The 26,701-nt window shown below is 40.6% G+C and overlaps 1 protein-coding gene across 1 annotated transcript; it reads right to left on the reverse strand.

The window, feature by feature from the left end:
- Window positions 1-1,040: 1,040 nt before the first annotated feature.
- Window positions 1,041-26,552, reverse strand: cftr (CF transmembrane conductance regulator). The gene is made up of 26 exons (XM_030772744.1): window positions 26,500-26,552; window positions 25,708-25,818; window positions 24,389-24,500; window positions 23,401-23,616; window positions 23,135-23,224; window positions 22,203-22,366; window positions 20,661-20,786; window positions 20,118-20,364; window positions 19,202-19,294; window positions 17,367-17,543; window positions 16,624-16,815; window positions 14,019-14,113; window positions 13,173-13,259; window positions 11,632-12,382; window positions 11,145-11,309; window positions 10,381-10,657; window positions 10,151-10,230; window positions 9,202-9,352; window positions 6,891-7,118; window positions 6,462-6,562; window positions 5,318-5,551; window positions 3,508-3,663; window positions 3,333-3,422; window positions 2,651-2,823; window positions 2,202-2,307; window positions 1,041-1,253 (listed from the first exon to the last, which is right to left on the reverse strand). Exons 1-26 carry the CDS (start codon window positions 26,550-26,552, stop codon window positions 1,041-1,043), a joined length of 4,488 nt encoding a protein of 1,495 aa, XP_030628604.1.
- Window positions 26,553-26,701: the final 149 nt, after the last annotated feature.

The following is a 26,701-nucleotide window of genomic DNA, read 5'->3' on the forward strand; positions in this document are numbered from 1 at the left end:
TCCGTCCACCTCTTAAGAAATCTCAGGTTCGGAGATGAGCAGCAGATAATCCCACCAAATAATTTTGTCGCATCAATTAGAAATAAGGAAAAAAAAAACAAAAACAATATTCGACAAATGTCAGTGTGTATGCAGATGATCTTCGTTAATTGTGGATCATCAACTAAACATACATGGCACCTTTTAAATGTTATTGTCTAAGTGCTATGGGCCAGTATATTGATACAAAGGAATGCAGGATTATCACTGTATGAAATGTTCAGCTGCAGTGCTCTATGTGTTGATGGTTTCATGGACGCCGGTGTTTCACTCAAATACAATTACACCTTCAAAGAAAAAAATGCTGAGACAGCTTTGATGTGTTACTGAACACATTGACCTCTTTGTTATTGGCATCCAAGTCCTGCAAGAGACCTGAAGCCTTCATATTTTTACCAATATAGATCAATCTTACATTAGTTAACAGAAAATACAATTAAAAGACATCTGTCAAATAAAATATTTATGAAGGTATTGGCAGAATGATTAAAAAAAAACTAAGTTTGATTCTATTTACACATTTTCATTGGAGGAAGAAGGAAAAAGATAAATGAATAAGACATAGTCACACACTTTGGCCTGATAGCAGAGCAACTCTCTATCTATCTTCTGTTTAGAAAAAGAGCAAAGAATGTTCCAGTTCTTGGTTGATATAACAAAAATAGTGGGTATTTTGTTCTTTGAAAAATATGCCTTTTTTTAAACAGCATTTGATCATTCAACATATCCGTCTATATCCCCACCATGAAAATCTAGAGAGTACCTTGAATTACGTTAACTGCCCATAACAGGAAAATAAAGGTCTTTGAGGTTTGATCACTTGTCGCATCCATATCGCTCCAGAAGTGCGATAAGCGTCTGCTTATTCACTTTGCCTTTAGACAAAAAGAGTTTTTCAATTTATAATCATTCCAAAAGTGTACCAAGAAGTCACTGCCCAGACTGTGAGTTAGGGCAGCAGGACAAGCTCTGCCTAAGGTCTCTTTTGCAGCGGCAGTAACTCAGAGACGCGTGTCGTGAATCTCGTCCTCTGCCTCCTCCTCCAGTGTGAGGGTGACAGAGCTGAGTTTGGGCTGAGGGACGCGCATGCTGGAGTTACGTCGTGGGAGGAGCTTGAGTCGTTCGGCGGGAGTCATGGCCTGTTTCAGAAGGTTGGTCTCGTTCAGTAACCTCTGGATGGACTCATACATCTTCGCCTGACCCTGTTCTATCATCTACAACAGAAAGAGCAGAGAGGATGGAATGATGATGAGGAGGAGAAAAAAAAGGTTTTCACTCAGTGCTGTGTCTGAACTCTAATGCATTACCATTTGTAAACACTAGAAGGCACTCTCATACAGACCAGAGTGAGTGAGAGAGAGAAGGCTTGAGGTGTTATGCACCTTGGACAATCAACTCAAGTACTGTTTTACACCCAAAGCAAAGATGAATTCCCACCACTCAGAGGTAGCTTTAATGTAGTAATCTTAAAAATGATTGGAACTACTGAAAATGTACAAAACAGCCCATATTCCTGAAACCAAATAATATACATATTATTTGTGACGGGTTTAAGTCAAATGAAGTAATTAGTAATTATGCACATACTGGATTAAATATAAAAAAGGATCAGTGTTGGCATTATTTCTTTTTTATCTTGTGTTTGTTTGTTTTTTTCATTTTTATCAAATGTGAGAGATTTTCAAAGTGATTTAAGAGTCTTAAGCTGGCTAGTCTACCAATTTTGTTGTTAATTTTATAATTAAAACTATAGTCCCTGCATTTTAACAGCAAACAGTCTCATTTTTGATAGACTGAAGAAAATGCCACAAATTAACTCTGATTTCATTATCCACAGCGTAGAGCATTGCAGACATTTGCTTCAACCAGAATGTTGTGTTACCCTGACAGGTGGAAAGGTTCAAGAGGAATTGTTGATGCAGAAAACTCATCTCAAACCCTTGTCTACTGGCTTGTCAGGACACAAACACAGCCTCATGTCCCCAAACAAACAGTGAGCCACCACAGGCTCCCAGTCACACGCATACAAACAGAATAAACTTAAACTGGTTTTAAGAGACCAGTAATATTGCAAGAAAATTTGGGGGGGGTGATTTTTACAGAATCAAAGAGGGTTAATGAACTATGAGCGTATTACTTTGTATCGAGAGAGTGAAACTTACCAAAAAGGACTGGCACTCCAGCAGTGGTTCTAGTTTGTGTTCAGACAAAAGGATGGTGCATGTAGGGAAAGCCTGTTTCAGAGTCTTCCTCAGTATCTTTGCACTCCTGTAATCAGTCAGATCCCAGACGTTATGTAACATCAGACCTACTCTCACCCTGCACACTCTACAGGCAAAACTCTCAGTGAAGACTTTAAAAGAAGACAGTTTACCAAGACTTTCCTCATGATCTTTTACCAAAATGTAAATTTTTTTTTACTATGTATGTACGCTTTGATCAAGTTCATTCTTCATTCATTTCAACAAATCTGAATTTGGTTCCTGCAGCTGCACATTGAGTACCAAGAAATCCCCAACGTCATTACGAACCCCTCATTAAGCATGTATTTACAGAGATCATTTGGAGCAAGGATCGTGTGACCACATGTGGTCAGGTTGCGGTCACTCACATGGGGTCCAGGTGGGCGCTGGGTTCATCAAGCAGGAGGATACGGGCTCGACCTAACATCGAGCGTGCCAGACACATCAGCTGTTTGTGGCCGTAACTCAGCACATAACCTCCGTATTCCAGGTGGAAGTCCAGTTTATCGGGGAACTGCTCAATGACGGACTTCAATCCCACCTGTAAGTCAACAGTGGAAAACAACCAAGGTCATCCAACACAACATTAATAGTAACATCATAAAGTAGTTGTACTTGGTTCTCAGTCAAGAACTAAACTTTGCATGAGTCTGAGAAATAAATAAAAATGACACTAGACCCAGTCAATGCCGAAAACACTCAATACTTACAATTCCCATTGATTGGTGTATAGGACTTTTAATTATTGAGTATCTTCTCTGATCTATTTTTGTTGCACAGTTCAGACAGTACAATACTGGGTTTGTGATAATCTAAAAAGCCACAATTAAGTAGGAGTAATGGCCTATACAAAGTGAATGACTCAAGTCACTCTACTTGCGTCATTTACCGTACAACCATTCCTGCGGTCCAGTGGATAAGCAACTGTTGTTTTAGATAATGTGTGTCACTCAGTTTCTCAAATTAAAGGACAACACACTGAAAGCTCAATGCGTTGTGATTTACTCTCATCCTGTCAGAGTTCTCAATCCCATCAGCTATGGGACTCACCTCCTCTGTGACCCTCCACAGTTCCTCGTCACTATGGCGACCATAGGGGTCCAGGTTCATGCGGAAGCTTCCAGTGAAAATGAAGACTTTCTAAAGTGGCGAGCAAGTGATGGCCATTAGCTTATGAGAACAAACAGAGAAAAAAAATTAGCTGGTGACAGAAGAGTGTGATCACCTGAGGGATAACTCCAAACGCGCTCCTCCACCTTCGCAGGGGCATGTTGTTCCAGGACGTGCCATCAACCAAGACCTCTCCCTCTGTAGAGGCCAGACGTAGGAGAGCATTGAACAGCGTACTTTTCCCTGAGCCAGTCCTTCCCAAGATGCCCACCTGAGAGAAGACAGAGACAGACAGCCTGACCTCAGATCAGAATTTCAAAAACTCCAAATGAAGACTGAAAACAAAGGATCTTAACATTCTTTTAGAATCTAAGCAGCCTAGGTTACCTCAGTAACGATCTTTCCTCCTCATATTCACAGTATTTGAGATAAATCTAAACCTGTCTTCAAACAACCTACGCTCACTCACACAACCTCAAATCTGCAGCTAAGGAAAACATAGCCATTTTCTTTTCTCAAGATGACAAAAAACCTTAGAAAAAGCTTCAGATAGCTGAGACTAAAAAGATGTGCTCTGTTATTTTATCAGGAGCACAGAAACGTTCTCCGAGTGCAAACTCTTCAGCCCTTAGACTTTAGTGCGTTAGACTTTTTTGAGCTTCACCACACCGATAGGTTAAAATGACGAGGATGGCCAGGCCTAACTGGAGATCACATCCTGGCTGTCTTCAATAATCATCATGAAAAACAGCAGCTTCAGGACACAGCGAAAGCTTAACTGATTTTACAGCTTCTACTAAGGTAGTAATGACAAAGACCTTGCAATGAAAACATATGCAGGCCACCTGGACAAGAAGAATGATCTACAGGAAGCTAAGTAAACACAACTTAAAATTGATAAGACACCAACTGAATGTCGTCTGTGAACTAATGCCCCGAGGTAAAGGTAAATACAAATACTGAGGTAAATACAAAGAAACAGAACAGAAACAAACTCTTAAAAATCTCAGATAATGACAAGAATTTAACAGTAATGTGCTCATTTGTGTCTACGTACAACAGTAATGCTCTTACTTGTTAAAAAAAAGATTCAAATACATTCCATGGTTTTTATTATTTAGATTACCATTAGTTTATTTCACTGATAAAAACGAACTAACATGAACTGAATTGGCCTTAAACCGATTTTTTTTTTCAGAACAAACATCATCATTTAAAAACTATTTTCTAAATTACTGAAAAAAAAAAACCCTGATAGCTGTGCTGAGAGAGGATGACTGTCAGAGGGGAGGCCTCAGATGGAGAAGTCTCGCTGTCGTTTCTCAGATCAGTTCGGTTCTGCAGTTAAAACGAAAGCCTGAGCCATTAGCGTGAGCTGCTAAAGAGCTAATGGACAATTTCAATTAGAGTGGCAGTGGTGAGGTAATGCTCCCTAAGAGAGTTATAAGTACTGTAACAGAAACACAGTGTACATCCTGAACAATACCTCCACAAACACAACCAAATTTACTTAGAAAGGCCAGCACTGCATATATGTAACCTTGACTTAAGATGTGAAGTCTTGGGGGTGGGGGGGAGCGGGGGGGGCGGGGGGGGGGCATTTTGATAACAAACGGTTACGATCCTGATAAAATATGTTATGAAACGTTCTGTTGTAAATAATTTCTGCTCATCAGATAAAATGCCTGTTATGATCATACTGGTAAGATCCTGCAATCTGACATCTTACAAATCAGTTGTTGGCGAGCTTTGTTTAAAAAAAAAAAAAAGGCTTATGTCACAGTCTCCTGTTTTACAGTGGAAAACAGGAATCAGCAGGGCAGCTTAATGCCTGTCACGCTGTTCCTGATGTGACTTTTTAAATAACCCACATGGCAGAATCAACCACTGTGGAACATGCTGAATCAGTTATGGCTTCTACCCACCTTCTGACCACCTTCCACACTGAAGAAGACATTCTTTAGAATGGGTTGTCCTGTTTCTGAATATTTGACAGTAAGGTTCTGGATGTCCATCTGACCACGGTTGGGCCAACCGAAGTTGGCCCAGGCGTCTGGGTTCTCTATGACCAGGTCGTGACCTTTACCAGAGCCATTTTTGGGTTTGGGCTCCTCTGAGGGAAGGTCAATGAATTTGAAGACCCGGTCCACAGAGCGCATCTGGAAGAAAGAGGACAAGAGTTCAGCAGAGTATTAAAAAAGCCTACAATCTAAAATGTTTGTTTAGACTTCCAAATGAAGCTTAACCTTGAGGTCAAATTTGAGAGGAACCAGAGCACCTAGGTGAGTTGAATTAATAATAAAGTTGTCTGTATGAATACATAAATGTGTTTGTGTGTGTGATCGTGCATGTGTCTGTGTATATCTGTGTGTGTGTGTGTGTGTGTTTGTGAGAGGGAGAGAGAGAGAGAGAGAGAGAGAGAGAGAATCTACATGTACCCTAGTGCCCTTGTGGGGACACCTGTAATTGTTACAACAGAAACTGCCAAAACATTTCTCAGTTATAGTTAGGGTTAGAGTAAGGCATTTGAATATTTAATTACAGTGACATGGAAATAAGTAAAGAGTCCCCATCAGTATAGTAAGACAAACAGCGTCTGTGTGTGAGACAGAGACAGAAAGTTTGTGCATGTCCACACAAACCAGTTGGAAGTATTCCATTTGCATATCTAAGAGGAGTACAACAACATCTCTCTAAAAGGGCGTGAGGAGGAACAAGACGTCCTACACCTTGATAAGTTCATTCATACTCAGTCGGTAGTACAAGGCCTTGCTGTGGGAAAAAGAACTATGCAACTAAGCTATGGGTTAACAAAATTTCTCACGGACAAAGTCTTCCCCAGAGTAGGTCCTAGAACAGGACAACTTCTGCATTCCACTTCTACTGAAAGAGAAGAATCTGCTGTGTAACAGTCAAGAGAGCTAAGAGTGCAAGGAGTCAGAGAAGCTCTTTAGCAAAGGCTACACTGTATGTATGTGTGTGTGTATGTGTGTGTGTATGTCTGTGTGTGTCTGTGTGTGTGTGTGTGTATGTTTGTGGGAGTCTGAGTGTTAGCTAAAGGACACTCACCATTCCATCCACAGCAATGCTAGTGATAACACACCACTGAAAAGTCCCCAGAATGAGCATAGCCAGAGCCACAATGATGCCAATCTCTCCCGGTTTATCCTCTGTGAACACACACACACACACACACACACACACACACACAACAATGGTAAACATACCGTACAAATGCGTGCAATGACATCAAATCTCACCTCAAAGGCATTTTCCAAGCACTGCTTTCAATTAGTGCTCAGTGGAAACCAATTAGCCATGAAAGACGCCAATCAAGCATCAAATAACTATTGTAGACCCATAGGAACCTTCTTAAATGGTGACAGACTTCAAATAAACAGCAGTCTACATTTACTCTCCTCAAGGAAGTTCAGCATCCTTCATTCAAACGTCACAACTTGTGACACAAGCTGAATTAATCTCAGTTGTTGTGCTTACGGTTGGTTCCCACGGCAATCCAGGCAGCCAGTGTGAAGAAGAAGACGAAGATGATGTCGGCACGGAAGAGGAACCAGCGCAGGGTGGCCAGGTATAGGAACCATGTGGCTGTGTGTGTATTGAGTGCTTTATGGAACAGGTTCTCAAAGTATGTTTGACGCTCAAAGGCCCGTATTGTCCACAGCCCCTTCAGAGAGATGATGAGGTGGGAGAAGATGGGACTGCGAGCTGAGAGGACGGGAAAAATGAGAGAGAGAGAGAGAGAGAGAGAGTGGGATGCAGTTTATTAACACATTCTTACAGTGTTTCATTATCAACTGTAATCATTATCTGCACTTACAAAGAGAAAGACGCTGCTCAGGAAAAGAGCCTCACTGACAACGAAGGCCTTTGGGTGACTGAAATATGACTTTGATATTTTTCACTGTCCAGTGCAGAACTCATAGCCTAAGTCAGACCATCTGTAGAGTGGTGGTAATCCATCTCAAGACTACAAATTGCTCTAAACTGCCTCAATTACTTATTCAAATTCCCCATTCATTCAAACCATAGACGTTTGTTAAGACACTGAGTTATCTAATTAAGATTAGTTATCTAATTAACCCACATAGTTAAGTCCACGTTCATGTACCATTTGGTTCTTACAAAGCAGAAACAACATAGGGATGTTCCAAGATTTTGTGTTTACAACAACACTTATTCCTACCCTGCCTATCTAAAACAATGCTACATTTTTCTGTTCATCATGAACGCAAAAAAATACCCACTGATGGGAGCTGAGGGAAAAGGAAGGAAGGAATAACGTATTTGCTGTGCTCAGACCACAAACAGCCTGGATCCCAACTGCTGATCATCACTTGATGCGTAACATACGTAATAACATTCCCTGCATTCATTATAACATTCTTTATGTCAAATAGGTTCAGACTTCAGCAATAAGACAACATTGGGAAAAAAAAAAAAAAACATAACAATGTCCACACGCTATTTCACGGTTTTCCCCTCCATCAACTTCACAGCAGTGACAGCTAAAGAGAGAGAGAGAGAGAGACAGAGAGTGGGACACTGAGAGAGAGTAAGCGTTACCACAGTGACAGCACAGGAAATCCCGTGTCAGTCTTTCTTTCCAAGGCCTAACCTCAACACTCTGTTTTTTTTTTTTTTTTACATTGGTGGAAAAATCCTCATTGCTCTGACCACACTCCCAGTCAGACAGAGAGAGGAGGTATCAGGAGGCTAACAGGGCATGTCTTCCTGCCCAACTGACAGAGTGAAGAGAGATTTAACTGTGTGAACACCAGGCCAGCTTTTCAGCCGTTACTGTGAGCGCAGAACCTTTTGGGCTGCTTTGGGGTATGAGAGCTACAGTCAATTAATGGACAGGCGACCTCTGACCTCCGCCCATGTTGTTTCCTCTGAGATATCCCATGTTCCTTTGGCTGACTCATCTTCTCTACTTCTCCTGTTTTCTACTGCTATGGTGGCCTATGCCCATTTCTCTCCCCTCTCTCTTTCATCCCCTTTTCACCTCTGGCATTAAGCCACACAACTGACGCTTGCACGCCAGCTTCAGTGCTACACGCGCTGGACTGGTCCTGTGACCAACCAGCTGCCCTTTGCATGACCTCTACTGGGAAGCAGTCCACATAGTTTACATTCTTACTGTTCACGGACACATTCTCAATGAACGCTTGTCCTGTCTCAGCTACATAACAACTGTTCATGATTCACGACTGACTTTAATATTAAAACACACCTTCGATGACTGAGTTCTCTCAGGCAAATCACAGGAGTGATGCCAAATCCTAAACAAGATCCCATAACACTCTTTAAGTATGAGACAGTATCATCTATTGTCTATGCCAGGGACAGACAATGATCCGGATACAGGACCACAAGGACTGTGAACTAGTGCTCTAACCCAGTAACACCCTACTCCTGTTTCAGGCCCTGATCTCAATTGGCTCCCTGATCTCAACTGGTTCACTCTTAACTAGCTTTACAACTCTGACTTCAGGAGTAGGCTGTTAAGTGCTATAAGAACTGAGCTAAAAGCAGAGACTAGCCTGTCTTTTGAAGTTCAGGGGTAAGGGTTTATCTGCTACACTTTCCTAAACTGCCTCGCCTCTGCTACTCAAAGGACAGAGTCCGTAGTATAGAAATCTTCCAACAACATCATGTTTCCCTCTCCCTGTTGTTGTGTCTCTTCGTTACTCTCTCTCTCTCTCTCTCTCTCTCTCTCTCTCTCTCTCTCTCACACACACACACGTACACACACACACACAAGCTGCTTTGTATTTCCATGTCTCACCTTCTGTCTCTAGCTGCTTCAGCTGCTGACCCGTGCGCAGGAAGTACTTTCTCATCACAACGAAGATGATGGCAAGAGGTGTGGCGGCGAGGAAGATGTACGGCCGCATGATTGACACCACTAAAATGCACCCGACCACGACCAGACACAACTGCAGAAAGACAGAGAGTCACGGTGATTATCTAGCTGTTCATACAGACCTGAAGCAGTCGTCCTCTCAAATCTTTACGCTGTGGTAGCTACAGAAAAGGGTAGGACGTTTACACTGCCTCAATTACTCCTGCTCTGCTCTTCTCTCCTGAGAGAAACATCAGTCAATAACCGGTATCATTTTCATACATCCAATTGGTCTATTTTCAGATTCCCGGGACATCTAGAGAGGATTTCCTTGGCATCATCTTTTGATCAAGCAAGCAAGCAAGGTAATATTCTGCAATCAGCTGTGGATCCCAAATGTACAAATGTTCTTTCCAGCATTATAAATCATTAACAATGATGCATTAAATCACAAATTAATTACACAAAGTAGCAATGATGCATAAAATTAAAATGAATTATACAAAGGAGGCTATTTTCTGTAAAATAGTGATTGTGAATTATGAGGCTATAAATCAATCCATGGTGCAGATGTGGAAAGAAAGCAAAGTTTAAGTTATGAACTTGTTGTACTCAGGACTGCTACAGGTCTCATTTGCATTCATTGAGTTTATACAAAAATATGCAGCAAAGTTCTCAAAATCATCTCAAACTGTGTTCTTTTAATCTAAAATTCTGAGGGAGAAACAAAAATTGTGGTGCTTAAACCACAAATTCATCGTTCAGTAAAACAAACTTATAGATTATTATATATAGATATAGAAATTATATAGATATCGATTATTTAAGAAAATAAATACAAATTATAATAACCAAAATCAAAAGAAAAAGCCATTCAAAAGAATTCACTAACCTGGACAAGATCAAACATGAGGAGGGGAAGCATATCATCAATAGTGGCCATATCCTTGGTGAACCTGTTCATAATTCTACCTGTATGAACAATATGAAGAGGAGAGGTCTTTAAGATTAACCTCAAAATGTGCCAAAGACAATCCCATTACACTCATAGTATTTATTTATGGGATATAACAGAAAGGGACTCCCTTGCAGACGGGTCTATTAAGAGCCCAGAGTTCTGACCTGTCTTCATAGAGTTCAGCACAGACATCGGTGCCCTGAGCACTGCACTCAACATCTTCTCATGGAGTTTCTTGGAGACGGTGATCATCGTGTGTACTAATGGAAGGCCCCGCATGAAGCCCATGGCCAAAATGCTCTCTGATGTGGCCACGTAGATGTAGATGATGTAGTAGCTGCTGGTTGGGGTGACGATGACAGCGTAGTGTGTCCCTGGCGATGACATGTTTGGGTAAGTTGTTGCATTTTCGTCAAACCAATGATGTTCCTCTCTCCAGATCTCACTGGGAAAACACGGAAATAGGGAAAGTGTTGAAAAGATGTTCAGTAATGCAAATTCCTTTAAAAAAAAAGTTCAGTTAACCACAAAATTAATGTGGGAATACTGGAAAAAAAGAAGGCCTATATGGCAGGTTGTGATAATCATGTATTTGTTTTTCGCTTTATAACTAAAACTCCATTGTACCAATAAGTATCCATAAAGATTTATAAACAAAGCAAACACACATCAGGCATGATGTCTAAACTCTCAGTCACAGCCATATTTCAACAACAGAATCATTTTTTCATATTATTTTAATAAGATGGATTTCTATTGTTCTGTTTAACAATACTATGAAAAGAAACTAAAAGTGAGCACTTACTCTGTTATCAAAAATATCCCAATCACAGAACCGGCCACCTGTGAACACAGATAACCAGATGAGTAAGAGATAATCCATTTCAAGCAACAAACTGCACATGGTGATTTTTTTTTTTAATTCGACCCAATACAGGATCAGTTGTGACTGCTTCTTTACCTCAATGGCATAGATGATGAGAACGAAGATTAGAACATAGATGAGACTTCTGTTGGTGGACACATATCGTACATATGTATTCCACTTTGTAGTCTCAAAGACTTCTTCCATTTGCTCATCAGCAAAACAAGCCTGCAGGATAATGACCAATTTAGTGGTTTTTTAAATTATTATTCAAATGATTAAATGAGGTACAAAAGAAAGCAAATATGCTATGCCAAAGAAAAGACTCTACTCTGTCTCTTATGTAGCCGCTTACATAAGTAAATCTGGCAACCAACTTTAGAACCCTTTCATTTTCAACTCACTGATTTCATTTATGAGTTGAAAAACACTGAAGGAGAATGAAGAGATTTATGGAATACTTAGTGGAATACAGAGCAAAAGACAACATTTACCCTCAACTCCTTACACAGGAAATTATAATTACAAAATTATTATCACTCCAATCTACCTCGATATGCTCCTCATCCATATCCCCACCGATGTCATAGACACTGTCCTTGGACAGACGGCGGGCGTAGATGTCTACCTCAGAGGCCAGCTCGCTATGTGGCACGACAGACAGACGCCTACGAAAAGAGGACTGGAAGTGATCTCGACGACCCTGGGCCTGTGCGTTTGTCATAAAAGCCAGCACAGACTGACGGCGTTGGCCTGCCATGTGCACTCCGTGATTATGGTACATGTCGTTGCCCATGAAGGACTCATCTACCAGCTCGTTCTCAGGCACCAGCGAGAACTTACGCTGAGGTAGTGCCCCCCCGACCCCCATCCCAACCCCATCTTCTTCTGCCAACCCCCCCATGGCACTGCCCATGAGGGAGGCCTTTCGCCCGCCCACTGTCATGGGGTTCATTATCACCGAGGGCTTGCGTTCGTCCATGTATGAGGACACGGGAGGGGGCGGGGCTTGACGGAAGGGCGGGCGGTCTTGTCGAAGCCCGGCAGTCTCGTCTACGGAGACGCGGCGTAGTGTTTCGGTGAGGATGGAGCTGCGACGCTCTGCGTTTATGTTGTCGTAAGCCTCCATGCCCAAGAGCAGAGAAGTGAAGTCAGGCCGCTCTGTCTGCAGCTCTGTGAAGGTGCCGTAGAAGTAGGTCTCACCGTTGTGCAGTAACAAGATCTTATCAGCACGCTTAAGATGGTCAATCTTGCTGGTGACCACGATACGTGTCTTGGAGGCCATCAGCTTGCACAGGCACCTAGAAGAAATAAAATGTAGTGACATGTCTTTCACCACACTGAGATGGAATTAGGTTTCCTATTTAATTGGCAATGCTTTTATCTGTTAAGTCTGTGAACAACTTTTGAAAGAAAGTGTTTTCACATTGTAGGTCACTTCAAATTACTTCATCTTTTCACTTGGCTTAAAAACCTTCATTAACTAAATTTCAGAAACTAAAAGAGTCTACCAAAAAAAGAAATGAAAGGCAAAAAGAGAATGCATTCACTAAGGAACAGTGGCTGATCAACAGATCATCAACAGAGCCTATGTTGTGTTCACAATTCAAAAATACATCGCATTTGTTTGGATAAAAGAAAAACAGGCACATTCAAAAAGAGAACTGGACATTAAATCACAACTAATGTAAAGGAACCAATCCATGCAACACCTATTGCTTGAAAGAAGTGTTAGTCTAGCTAAATAAGATTGTAAAAAAAGTTTTCTTTAAGAGGCCATTTCAGTATGTCTTTTATTCTCTGCCCTTCATTTAATTACTTTAACAGCACACTCAGTCAGAACACAAAGCCCTTATTCCAGCCTTTCAGTTGGCTCCCCCTTCACTGCCACGCCAGTATGAGTCAGACTAATTGAGTCACTGTAGTTATATCTGTTAGCACCACTTTCTATTGTAAATTATCACTCAAAACATGATAAATTAACGCAAATTCTAACACCACAAAAATGCCACAGCTAGGAAAAAAGGACAACTTATCGACTCATTGTCTTCACGCCATTTGCGTGAGCGGATGATATGAGGTCATACACACCTGTCAAATATCTCTTTCTCTGTCCCAATGTCCAGGTGGGTGAAAGGTGCATCAAGTAGGTAGACATCAGCATCTCTGTACACAGCTCTGTATAGGTATATTGTAAAACAACATTTCAGAGGGAGAACATTAATGTACACTTTTTACCATTAATAATGCAGATATCTTACCATGGTCTGTCCTTGTTAAGTACCTATGTTTCATCCTAACCTAAATGACAGCCAACACCCTAAACTTATAAATAATTAGGCATTAAGAGTGTCAATTTTACTATCTGCAGTTAAAAACTAACAATACATTTCCAAGAAAGTTGTATAACCTAACATATAAGCGGTTATTAAGTCGTTTAGTTACAGTAACAACAGCTCATTTCAAAGCAATATACTGAGCATAAATAATGATAGTGCTGTCTTGAAACTTTATGACTAGGGAAATGACTAAACATTCCCACGCTGTGTTTTAACAGCAGTTGATGGAATACTTGATTTATACCTTCTATAGGTATGTTCTTCCATGTACTATGGAAAAATTAAGAGAGTTGTATTAAAGACGACATCATCATCCATCCGAATGAAAGGCAAAAGAGAAATACGTCCTAAGGCAACTTGATGAAGATAATGATAAGGCAAAAAAAACCAAAACAAAACAATAATCTTCTCAACGTGAACAGGCGATATGTGTAAATGGAAGGACAAAGTATGATCAGATGAGCATCTCTCTTAGTCCTTATTCAGTTAGAGGGCGGTATGAATGGAGTCTCACTTCTGGCTTGGTGCCCTATGACCTGAGCAGGTGCTGGGATGTGTAAAGGGTATTGAGAGACGTTCAGGTGTGTGTGTTGTATACCTGGCCAAGGCCACGCGAGCCTTCTGTCCTCCGCTCAGGTTCATCCCTCCCTCCGCTAGCGGAGTTTTGTCCTTCTCTGGGAGCGTTGCGAGGTCCTGGAGAACAGATGACGGTACCAGATACGCAAATCAAACAGAGAAATGACCTAGATTACGGACAGTAAGACTGCGCTCTCGCGTCAGACATTCCACCTTACTAACACGCTCCAGGAGTTTATGTTATGGGCTCCAAATAGAATAGTATACTAAAGGACTACATTAACCCTTGGTAGTCAGGCTAAAAGTTCTGTGACTCTCATTGTCTTTGATTATATTTGTCACACAGACCAAGAAACTGTGATAATTTTACAAGGTGCAGTAATTCCACAACATGTCAAACAGCACAGATATTTGATTGAAAAGAAAACATTTCACGGAGAGTGACAGTAGAGTTGGCTTTCAGCATATGAAGAGTAAATCCCATTCCTATTGAGTTGAACTGATGTAGAAGTTTGAACAGACTAGAGTCTAAATTCATTCATTTTAGTTGTGTTTCTTTTTTTTTGTAATAACACAATGGACAGTGAAAGGCATGCTATGGAAACAAAGATCACACTGATGAGGGAAAAAAAAAGATTTTTCCACCACAGAAAAAGAGTTTTTTTTGAGAGAGAGAGAGAACAAACACACAGACAGTATATAATATGTCACATAAAACATTACATCTTTGTGTTCACAATCATAGTGCAGGACAATGACTGTTTGATGATGAGATTAACACACGATGTGGATTTTCTGAGAAAAGAATCCTACCTTTTTACATCAACTGCCTCTGTCCAATTTGGAAGCATCCAAAATTAACAGAATATTTCCATAAATGTTGGCAAACAAACAGTTGTTGTAAAACAGAGACCCTTTGCAGATAAACAAAAGCATGGGCAGTACTTAAACCTATAGCCTCAAAGGTGCCAATGCCTCTCTTTTACAGCCCAGAGACTGTTAATGGAATGCGAGGGCTTGTATCTAACACAACAAAAGAAATTTACCGCCAATATACGCAGACTACAGACAGCCTTTTGTAAACACAGACCACAACAGGTGGACATTTCCGTCTCTCCTTTTACGCTACAGCTGCAAACATGTAGACATTTTAAACACAGTGTTCGAGAAGAGCAAAGTCATCTTTCCACAGCAGCGCTATTCCCACTTACACCACTGTTTGTTTAATCAACAGAAAACTTTCGAATGTGGATGAATATCATACGCAGACCGACTTAAGAGTTTACTGAAATTCTAACCATGAACGTGCTTATATGTTTGTAACTCCCCGACAGTTAGATCACAGAGGGCACCATTTCAAGTGGTGCTGAGACAGAGTTTTCCACTATTGTTACGTAAATAGGCCACTCATGTTGTTACTGAACACCTCTTGTTGGGTCAGAGGCCCAATGTTTTTTTCACAAATGGGCATAGATAGTGCAGGCTGCCAGTGCTTGATGTGAAAACATAATCTGTTTTGAGTAAAACAGTCTCGTTTTCTCAGCCTGGAGGGAACAACATCTCTACAAGACAACATGTGGAAGTCCCTCTGTAATGGCTGAAATGCACTGAGCTACTCAGTTTCAAGTTCCCTAATTTTTTCTCTCACTTTTAATACTCTACTGCAGTTCCCAAGTGAGTCAGCATGATACAGTGGCCATTTCTTTGTTTGACGACAGGTTGACTGTCTGCTGAAGGTAGAGGAGTTTCCATTTATTTTTCAGCCTTTTGTGGTTTCCAGCCACGTGAGCAGGAGAAGATCATTTTCACTTTGAAACTGCACTGAATAATTCAAAACAGAAATCTGCCTCTTGCAGTGTATGGTTATTGAACAATTTTTCACAACTGTATTTTTAGAACCATTCATCATTCACCTGTGGGGTTTCAGCGTTCAAAAACTGAGAAAGCTAATTTGGAATACAATACTTCGGCAGCTGCTATTGTCTTTGAATACACATACACGACTTTCAAGGCTATACAACAATTGTTTGTTTGAATGGCCATGACGGTCTGGGATCTGTAATTCATATGGATGAACTTCTGTGTTGGAAAAGTCTAGAACTAAAACAGAGACAAAAGAACAGAGAAATTGCTAGATTTTTCCTTTCACCTCTGTGACATCAGCGTGTGCCCTCCTCTTTGGGGCGAGGCAATAAACAGAAGTCTATTGGTCTTCTCCCTCTGTGCCTCCATTGAGAGGAGACACATTTTATCTGTGTGGTCATCACTCAACATACAGCCTGTTGATGGACCCATCTAATTGACTGATTCAGTACCAGGAGAATGAGTGTGAGAGGAAAGAGGCATACTGGGTAATATGACACAGCCCCACACCTAACAAAGCCTCTCAGTACAACTGCCAGGTGAACATTCCGGGAGGTGAGGGATTAGAAAGAGGGAGAGGATAGATAGAAAGCAGAGGCAGAGAAGAAACCAGAAAGTAAAGAGAGCTACAGAATGGTAAGAGTGAGAGGGAGTGTGAGAAGAAGACAAAGGTGATGATGAGTGAAAGAGGTAGAGTGGAAGAGAAGTAAGAGAAGGAGAGACAAAGACAGAGACTGAGAGAAAAAGAAAAGAGTTGGCAGTACCTCTTCTAGCTGGCAGGCTTTGATGACATTGGTGTATCTGAACTCATCGTGGCTCAGTCCGAACAGGATGTTATCTCTGATAGAGCCGGGCATTATCCATGGAGTCTGGGAGGAGTAGGAGATACGACCGCTATGGCGGATTTTCCCCGAGGAGGGCACCAGCTCCCCAAGGATGGTCATGATCAGAGAGCTCTGTCAAATAGCATACACCCAATCTCATTACTGTCTCGCTCAGCTACTAGTCGACAATTATACTTTTAATACAACCGCTTCTAACATGAGCATTCATATCGTTCCAGAAAACACGTTCTTATGTAGTTGTTGAGCCATGTCTAAATTATTGTGGAAAGTACCACCTGAGCTAACAGTTTCTCTCAGTAGGAAATATGTGATAATATTATGGTACTCATAGTTTTCTGTGTGCTATTGCTCTTTCTTTCATCCCTGTTTCCCTTCCTCCATTCTCACCACTTACACCATGTGAAAGTTAATTATGAATGACATGTCCAAATATCACACGTCAGCGGAGGGTTTATTAGAGCGACCCTATAAGCAAAGTGCCAGGGACATCAGATCCACAGAAATCTTAGAATTTGATTTCACGACGATTGGCACACACGTGCAAAAAGCTTGGCTGGTTTACTAATTCAAATGCAAATGCACTACATATCATTAGAGAGGTCATTTTATGAACACACATATTTCCACATGGAATGAAAAGTGCAGTTATGTTTGTATCCCACCTTTCCTGATCCTGTAGAGCCAGCAACAGCCAGCATCTCGCCCTTCTCCAGATACAGGCTGATGTTCTTCAGGACAGGAGTCACATACAGGTTTGTGAAGAACAGTCCTGAGTCTCCATTGGGATGGCCATTGGCCTTATTCTCCTGTTTTATCCTCTCAAATAGCTCCCCAATACCCTATACAAACCAATGAAATTGAAATTCATTCTGTTAAATCGAATTCAGAGGAATCACAGTTTGGGTTCATTACACTGAATGTCTAGCTCTGCTTTTAGAGAGACAGTGAACTGTTCAGTGTTTTATCATCTGAGAGGAATAGCGTGTGTTAATACTGTTTTCATATCACCAATGTAAAGTACACTACTTTTCAGCTGGAAGATATATTTGTTAAATCTTAAAAAAACAATTCTTCATGAATTATTACTCTCACTTCTTCATAGAAGCTTTTATACTTGATGGTGACGTAGTGTTAGATCTCTGCTAATTCATATGAATACATTTCTTCTGTGTCACGCTAGGTAAGAGTGTCTGCTAAATAAACTAAACAAGATAAACAAAATAAACTGTTAATTGTAAATGGTCCTGAAAGGCCCTTGAAACAGGATCTACCCTCTGCCTCTCATGACTTAGGAGAGAGTTTACTGGACTGTATTCTGCCTGTCTTGCAAGTCGCTTTGGCAGAAAAGCGTCTGTTAAATAAATAAATGTAAATGTGATGTACACTACCTGACCAAAACTAACAATGAGATCTTCTTCACTGACTCATATCACCTCATATATGTACATAGAAAGAAACTGCCTTCTTCTCTTCACATGTCTGCAGTACTACTGGGGTGTTGAGGAGCACAAAAAGAGTTTGTCTGCAGATTAACCATTTACCCCAGTTAGGCTTTATGGGTCAGCAACCCTGTTGATAAGATTCTACATGCAATTTGTATTCAAACAGAGTAAAATAGAGCCAACAATGGGTATGACAACAGCACCTCACTCCCCCGACCCTATTTCCCATACACTCTGACCCCTATCAAAAGCCAAGTCTCAAAATGGAGAGACAGTGACGCATTCCTGAAATGAGTGATGCTGAGAATCTCACTCCTCACACCAAATAGCCAGATCCACACCACATTCAGAGGTTTCAATGAGCCAAAAACAACTGAAAACCTTTTCCAAGAAGCTTACATCTCCAATGAACTAACTAATAGTATGTGCTTCTTGTCAGAATCAATTGTGAACAATCCCCCTTTTTTTTCCAAGTAATTTAATAATGTAATATTATTTTTCTCCTTTTTTGTTCGTCATTATCTGACAGAGGTAAATAATCTTTCAAAGGAACCACTCTCCCTTTTTATTTCTTTTTTGTTTTTCCAGAGTGCAGGCCACTTCTTTACATAACTTGACAAAGAAAGGCAGGAGATATTTTGCCAATATTTTTTAGCTTTCTTAAAAAAATAAAAACCTGCCTTTTTTGAGGTGACGCAAGTTCTCTCATCCATATTTACAGACTACAGTATATGCTTTGGCAGATTATAAATTTCAATAAATCTGGCTTGTGGAGTGTTACATTTGAGGTCTTATCAGTCTAGGTAGGCAGAAGCCTCTCTTAGGCTGATGACATTCTGATATGAACACACTGTCAACACAAACAGAAAGGCCAGGGCAAATGGAGCGCTATGGAGCATGGTGTCGTGAAGCCACAGAGAGCAACACTTACCAACAGAACACGTACGGGTAGGGAAAGTTTATGCGCACAACATTTAATGTGTGATTATGCATATGAAATGCTGAATATAGATTTATCTGTCATGGTTCTTCTCTGTATTAGCACAAAGCCTTACCTCATCCCAGGAAGCAGTTACATTCTCAAGTTCCAGTTCTTTGATGCTAAGATCGTACTCCAACAGTTTGTACTCTTCTTTGCTCAGGAAATCCTACAGGAAGAAATGGCGAAAAGAGTTGCAGACTTACATGAAACAAAGTATCTTACTATCAATTATTAGCGAAGGCTTCCACTGAAAATCCATCTGATATCCTGTTAATTATGGTGCAGAGTGGTGCAGAGTGTTCTTTTGAAGAATTTGTCAGCTGCAGTTAAAACATAAAAAGGAAAGTTTTTTTCCTCGACTAAGTGTCAACCTCATTCTTCTCTCTTGTACTGTGAAAACATCAGTATCAATAAATCTGTATAGCACTGCTGGGAATCGTAGGCTCTGAGCAGTTTGGAAACACAATAGTGCACAGTCATCCGATGACATAGCCAGATCCTTTTTGGTCAATGATATTTTTGCAGTAAGAGGAGTAACAATTGCTGTTCAGTGTTTTTTGGCCATTCCTCCACCAACATTCAGAGTGATTTGTAGGGCAGAATTGGAGGTTTTCAGCTGTTTTACTTTCTCTCTGAATATCTTCGTAAAACCATTACACAGACCTAAGGAACACTATGACTGAGTGGCTTGATTATGGTTTGTTCCTTTTCATGGATAATAAGATCAGAACACAAAAATTCAAAGCATCATGTTTTTAATGCACTACCAATACTACTTTATACCATCTGATCTTAATTGTCTTCATGGTCTAAGGGCAATGACAGATTGCTGAAAAACACATAACAGATTGCCTTCACTTCTCTTTGTGGAGTTTCTCTAAGGCAAGCAGCTCATGACTCATTCCCGTGCTCTGATGACAACTATTGACAATGTAATTCATTGTGAGGAACACAGACGGAAATCATGTTATAGCCTTCTTAACACCTACCTCAATCTTCCAGATGAGCCTGATAGTGTCGTACCACATCTGGATGGAGGCTGGCAGCTGGCGGGTGACAGTCATACGCAGCACCATGCAGTAAGAGAGCGTGGTAAAAATCCTACGCAGGATGGTGCCATGACTGAGGGCATAGGGCACTATGGCTGCCACAATGACCCAGATGGCGGAGAAGAAATAGGCAGAGCTGTAGAAGTAACGCAGAGAGCCTATCTTCCTGGTCAGCTTCATTTCGTCCCTACAGATGGGGAATAGAGAAAAAGGAAATGGAGAATGACTGGAGCATGAACTGTTGTGGAAATGAGCAAGTATTGAGGGGAAGAAAGTTCAATTACATACAAAATTGCAAAATGTTAAAAAATGCCTTTGATAAAACAATATCTCCAAAACATCAAATTTTGTATGGAGTTTTCTCCTGTATTTTGTGGAGAAAAACATTTTAAAGTATGAGACAAAACACATAAAGACAGCAATGTTTGATGCTCCCTCACACTATCCTTCATATGCCAGAGGCTTGATTATACTGGTGCTTACTGTCTGATGTTCTTAATGATGGTCTCCATTATCTCCTCCCATCCATAGGCCTTCACTGAGTGCAGGTTCTCCATGATCTCAGAGGTCAGAGCCAGTCGCTTATTGGTCAGCACTGCTCTTTGAGCTCTATTGACAGATATGAGGTAATCTGAGTTACTGACATAACCTGCTCATAGATTACATCATGTATTTTTGCATCAAACAAGCCTCTATTCTCATCAGACGCGACCATTAATGGCTATGAATGACTGTCCACTTTGAAATGAAAATATGTTTATCCACTACCTTAATTATTGCACGACAGTCCTGTCATATTTACAAACAGAAGCATTGGGTTGGGAAAAATGCAGTTCTGTCAGCACTCACAAGATTAATATCAGTCTGTGAGTTCACATGATTGTTTTAAAAGTATTTTATATCAAATTATTTAATCAAGTTTGTAACAGTACAAGTAATGAAACAGTGGATCTAGGGTCATCATGATCAGATATAAATGACAGAAGAGGTTGAGTTATATCTGAAGAGCTGGTTATATCTGTGGGATAGCCTATGTGATTTGGATTCCAAGAAAGAAACTTCAAGTTTCTTCCTTATCAGCCTACTTCATTCTGATCATTCCAAAGTCTCTCGTTTGTCTTTCTTTTCTCTTTGGTCATCAAAAGTGGGAAAACGGTCCCTCCTAAGTTTATTTCATCAAATTATTTTGTATCATGTTGTTTGATGGTAACTCTGTCTCTTACCATTGTATGAATGTTTTTAAGAAAAAATCATTTAATTTTTACTTAAAAAAAAATGACAATAGAGTCATGTACAGAACTGACAAAAGTATTAGAGCTGACAAGAACTGAGTCTGTAAGCCATATAAAACTTCACACTTAAGACTATGATGAGGGTTCACACATAGACTGCACTGAGAATGGGCCAAAGTATGTGCTCATAGTAATTCTCTCTTGGGCTGCAGTGACCTGTGTTGTTTACATTTCTCTCAAGCACACAGCAAACTTCTCCTGACATAGTTTCACTGATTAACAGAAAGGGAAATCTTGGATACCTGCACAGATTCATCAAAGAGAGGAAAAAAACAAGATGAAAGTGAGTCTCTTTCGGAATCTGAGCGAGTTAATGATGCTACAACTAGATATGATGTAACCAGGAGTGGGTCTCTTAAGACAGGCTATGAGACAAGATACAAGAAAAAAAGAGAGGGACATTAAACATTCAAGATGTTTGGGTTGTCTGATAAATCTGAGACAATGGGATCCCTGAAAGGTTGTAGGAATGTTTGAGATATAAAACTGTGAGGGTGAGGCTTGTGCAATTTATATGTCACGTATAATGTCTACAAGAGTGATTTTTTTTCTACCTCAACTACACAACATGCATTGATGTTGCAACTGTTGTATGAAATGTGCTGTACGAAAAAGTTTGACCAATAGAGTGATATCTTATATACACCTACTAGTGTGTGAACTGCTATAAAGAAACATTTATCCAAACACTTAAAAATCTGAGTTTGTGTGAGACTGTGATAGTTGGACGTACTTGTAAGGTGCCATTTTATGAGAGAGGCATGCCTGTATGATACCCAGGAGGGAGATAGCAGCCAATGCACAGAAGCCATTCACATCGATAAGCTCCCAGACCAGGCCTACGCACAATATGCACTGCAATGGAGAGATCCACACAAAGTGGGCCATACCCATACTCTGTAAATCAAAAGAAAGCTCTTTACTGATTGGCACAAAACATACTACAGAACAGTAAACAGAACAGTTTTCAGGGGAGTAACAGAAGTCTAATGGAATCTAAACTCTAAACAGAGCAGCTAAATTGCTTTCCACATCCATCCAATGAAACATGCACTTCAGATACATAAACGAAAACACACACAATCATACATACAGATGCACATGCTATCACACGCGACATTTTCACTACAGATCATGATGCTAACTCCACTTCAAGTGTCAGTTATCACTTCACGAGACACACCACTGTGTTCTCTGTCTCACAAGAACTCTGTTTCCCACACAGGTCTCAAAAAACAAGATCAGCACGAGTACCATGACAGCCCTGAGAGACCAGAAGTTTACACACGCTACATCAAATACAGGTGATAATTGACTTAGAGCAGTGACAAAGTGTATCAATATTCAGCACCCTGGCTCTACCTTCCTGAGGGCTTCCAAAGTTCAGCTGTTCCTTACTCAGTTGTAGCTTAGTATGAGATGTGCTGCCCAACTATCACTGATCATTTTAAAAGAAAATGTGTTATTCACATGAAATCACCCGTAGGCTTTATCAGCTGATTCTTAAGATAATTTACTCATCATTGGTATAACGTTAACATCAACCAAAAACACAAAGAACTGAAGTCATTTTTAATTTTTAATGAAAATGTATCGATAAATACATTTCCCTGTTTCCCTAGTTGACAAGGGTAGAAAGAGAAAAGCTTATAGGTTAATACTTGCCTGATCAAATTTGCCCAGGTTTGCTGACATCAGACTGACCAACTGACCCGTGCTGATTTTGTCTAAGACCCGACTGGACAGCTTCAGCGTCTATGGAGGTGGTCAAACAAAACACAACAACAACAATCAAAACAACAACAACAACAACAACAACTAAAAGTGAGATTCAGAGCATGCTATGAAACTACAAGAAGCAAAGCAGCTTTGACCCCTGCAACCCATCAAACAATTTAGTTTACCATTATGACAACCGATTGATGACTCACCTTCTTATAGATGAGACTGAAGAGGGCGATCCTGACCTGCATGCCTAAGTGATGCAGCCCAAACACGGCCGGCTGCAGCAGTAAGAAACGGGCAGTGAAGAGCAGGCCCAGGCCCAGAGCCAGGAAGTAGCCTTGAGATCGCTCTGGTGCGTGAAAGGGGTCAAACGAGGCGATGATACGGCCCAGGAGTTGAGGCTGCACTGTTTTTGATGCCTCCTGCAAAAAGAAACAAGGAACATGACATCAAAGACTGGGAAACAGGACGAGCTGTCGAAATCTCCAAACTGTTATGTCAAGTACATCTTCCTGACCATGCACATCTAGTGAGGAGGTGACAGAGTACGTGTATTCTGGAGAATCAACAGTCTTTCTTGTCCTTTTTTGAGGGATAAGAAGGTCAGTAAACATAATGAATTAATTAACAAACAGTGAAGGTAAAACAAATTAACAAACAGTGAAGGTAAAACAAAGGCTCAGCAAAGAACTCTTCAGGGTTTGGGGTAAAGAGCCACATCTAGTTGTATCATCTACATGAGATTTCAACAAGCACCTCTATTTGTTATTTCATTGAGAAACCGTCTAGGACACGAGACAATCCCTGTTAGGTATGGGAATAAAGCATATTTTAAAGAGACAAATGATTTATCAAGCCTGAGGTGACAGAGGACAATCCCTCTGGAGGTTATGTAAGAGATGTTATAAACTTCCTCCACGAACTGAGGACACAGGGAGATTCACACTCTACTGTGATATACACTGTCACAGCTATGAATCACCTCACTACAATCACAGCAGCGTCACACCGACTTCAGCCAATCGAAACCTTTCACTGTCAGCATAAGAACTTTTTTATTTGTTACTTACCTCAAGCACAGAGAGAGATAAGGGGGAGGCATAATAAGTTACAGAGAATCACTAAGGAAAAGAGTGAGAGGGAGAGAGAGAGAGAGAGAGAGAGAGAGAGAGAAAGAGAGAGAGAGAGACTTACCCCCAAATACAGGAGGATTCCAAAGAACATGAAGGGCCATATGAAACATCGGGCCAGGGCTCGGAAAAGACTGGGCTTTTTCTTTGCTGATGCAACTTCCCTGTCCCATTCTCTGTCAGGAGAGAGAGGAAGAAACAGAACTGTAAAAAAAAAGCCAAGCCCATCCACAGTAAAAATGGCATGGCCCACATTGCTTAGGCCACTCGTGTATAACCAGGGTGATCTGGCTGGCGTGTTAAATGGTGCACAGAGACCTTGACACTTGAGCACAGAGGAAAAGGGACAATGCGTCAACCTGTTAATTGAACAAAAAGTTCAACTTCCCAGCAGACCAGCATTCTGACAGATTAAAGAAAAAAAAAAGAGAGAAAAAACCTAACTACTATCCATCACACACTGGGGACTTGGCAGTTTAAAAAGGTCATGTTTTATGCCCATTACGAACAGTAGTGGCGTCTTGATAAACGTGAACACAGCGTTAGATTGAGGGCCATGATGGGCATGACACACTAGTGACTTTACTAGAAGAAATGGTGGTGGCATTTAAGGAAGGTTTGTTTTCTTCACAGAAACACTGTGACTCAAAGGTGTGACATTTAACCCAATTTAAGTAACAGGTCCGTAAACAACACTGGGAGACAAAAAAGACGCATCCTGCCATGCTTGTATGTGTGTGTGTGTGTGTGTGTGTGTGTACGCATGGGGGGGGGGGGGCACTTTATGGTGTAAATCCTCATGCTTCAAAATATCACCCCATATTTAACTTTTCAGTGATCCATCTAGAATTTCCAGTTCTAGGGCCCACACAGAATTGAAAAACTGAAAGCAAATTTCATCGCCAGTTCAAAACCAGGGTGGCATCAGTTATGACAGTAAATACTGTTAAAGGTCATAGAGATCAATTCTGTTGCACTGGGTCTTGTTTCCCAAATGCAAATGATATGCATCTCATATCCATAATAAACTACATAATCAGTTTATTTGCAATTAAGAGAAAATAATGCATGCAGATATATACATCCAAGATACAACAATATAACACGTCTGCCTGAATTTAGACACAAATAATTTTTTCCATTATTATGAGACTGTTTATGGATGTTTGCAAGTGGAATTGATTTACAGAGCAAAAACCGGTAACAGGCACCGCGTAATAAATCGAATCAGATGCTTAAATGGTAACACGACTGTAGAACAAGACTGCTGTGACCTAACTATAATTGCAAATCAAAGTAAGCTTCAAAGATGCATATTCGAATTTTCTGAACGTTATAAAGTTGAGTGACAAAATGAACAAGAGATGGGTGCTGAACACAAACCTTTCCAGGCGCTCTGCAAGAACATCAGCTGTATCGTTGGTGGGAGCTTGATAAACATCTGAGGGTCTTATTTTCTCCCTAAAACCCTTTCGCATAATAGGGTTGGTCCACCTGAACCGGGAGAAAATTATTAAAGACAGAAAAGGTGGGAGTAACTTAAGCCAATATAACCACACCACCACAATTTTTATAACATACAGCGACTCTTTTGCTCTTTATCAGTCATTGAGGTCCTTCTAGTCAGCTTCTTCTCCTTGAATGAATTTATGACTGCGTCAGAATTACCGGTGCAGTTAAAAAAAAAAAAAAAACTCTTCGAAATCCACATTAGAACCAAGCCCGATCGGTCATTGGCCACAAAATATAACACATGAGATATGCATGTGCTACGTTTGGAAGACAGAACGTCTTGCATTAAGTTAAAAAGTATTATAAGACTGTAATGAACACGTTGTTCTTGTTTTGCACACGCAGAAAAATAGCTTAGCGTTTTTATAATAGGACCTAATATGACCAATTTAAAAAGGGCGAACATATCATTACCGTTGAAGCCACTGTTTTACCCTAAAAGATAAAGCACCTCTGTTATCCTGGGTGACAGAATAGACGCTTAAGCATCGCTTGAGTCTTTTACTGTGTTAGACACAGTTACGATGTATCAGTGACGAGTTATTCGGGAGGTGCTTAACTTTTTAAAATGTATTTATTTTACAAATTCATTCATTTTTAGTACACAGACCACTGCGTAAACTCATTCACGGATGCCCGATATTTTTAACGACTATGACTTACCAAAAGAAGTATCTGGAGAGGAAGCTTGCATCATCCACAGGTGATTTCTGCATCCTAAAAAGACCTCCAAAAAGCTTCCACTACATGGAAGCAACGCCACTCACATTTAATATCCCTTCAGCTCTTCCCCTTCAGAGGAAGATCCCTTGTTTGGCACTTCACTTAATGGTGAGCGTGCGTTGATGTCACTGGTATTACCGTC

This window comes from Chanos chanos, chromosome 1 (genome assembly GCF_902362185.1).
Source record: "Chanos chanos chromosome 1, fChaCha1.1, whole genome shotgun sequence".
NCBI lineage: Eukaryota > Metazoa > Chordata > Actinopteri > Gonorynchiformes > Chanidae > Chanos > Chanos chanos.

Coding starts and splice junctions, on each gene's coding strand:
- cftr (XM_030772744.1), bottom strand. CDS start 26,552: ATGCAGAAATCACCTGTGGATGATGCAAGCTTCCTCTCCAGATACTTC. Junction 12,383..13,172: donor GAGAAAGAGATATTTGACAG/GTGTGTATGACC, acceptor TATTTCTTCTAG/GTGCCTGTGCAAGCTGATGG. Junction 11,310..11,631: donor TGGATGAGGAGCATATCGAG/GTAGATTGGAGT, acceptor ATTATCCTGCAG/GCTTGTTTTGCTGATGAGCA.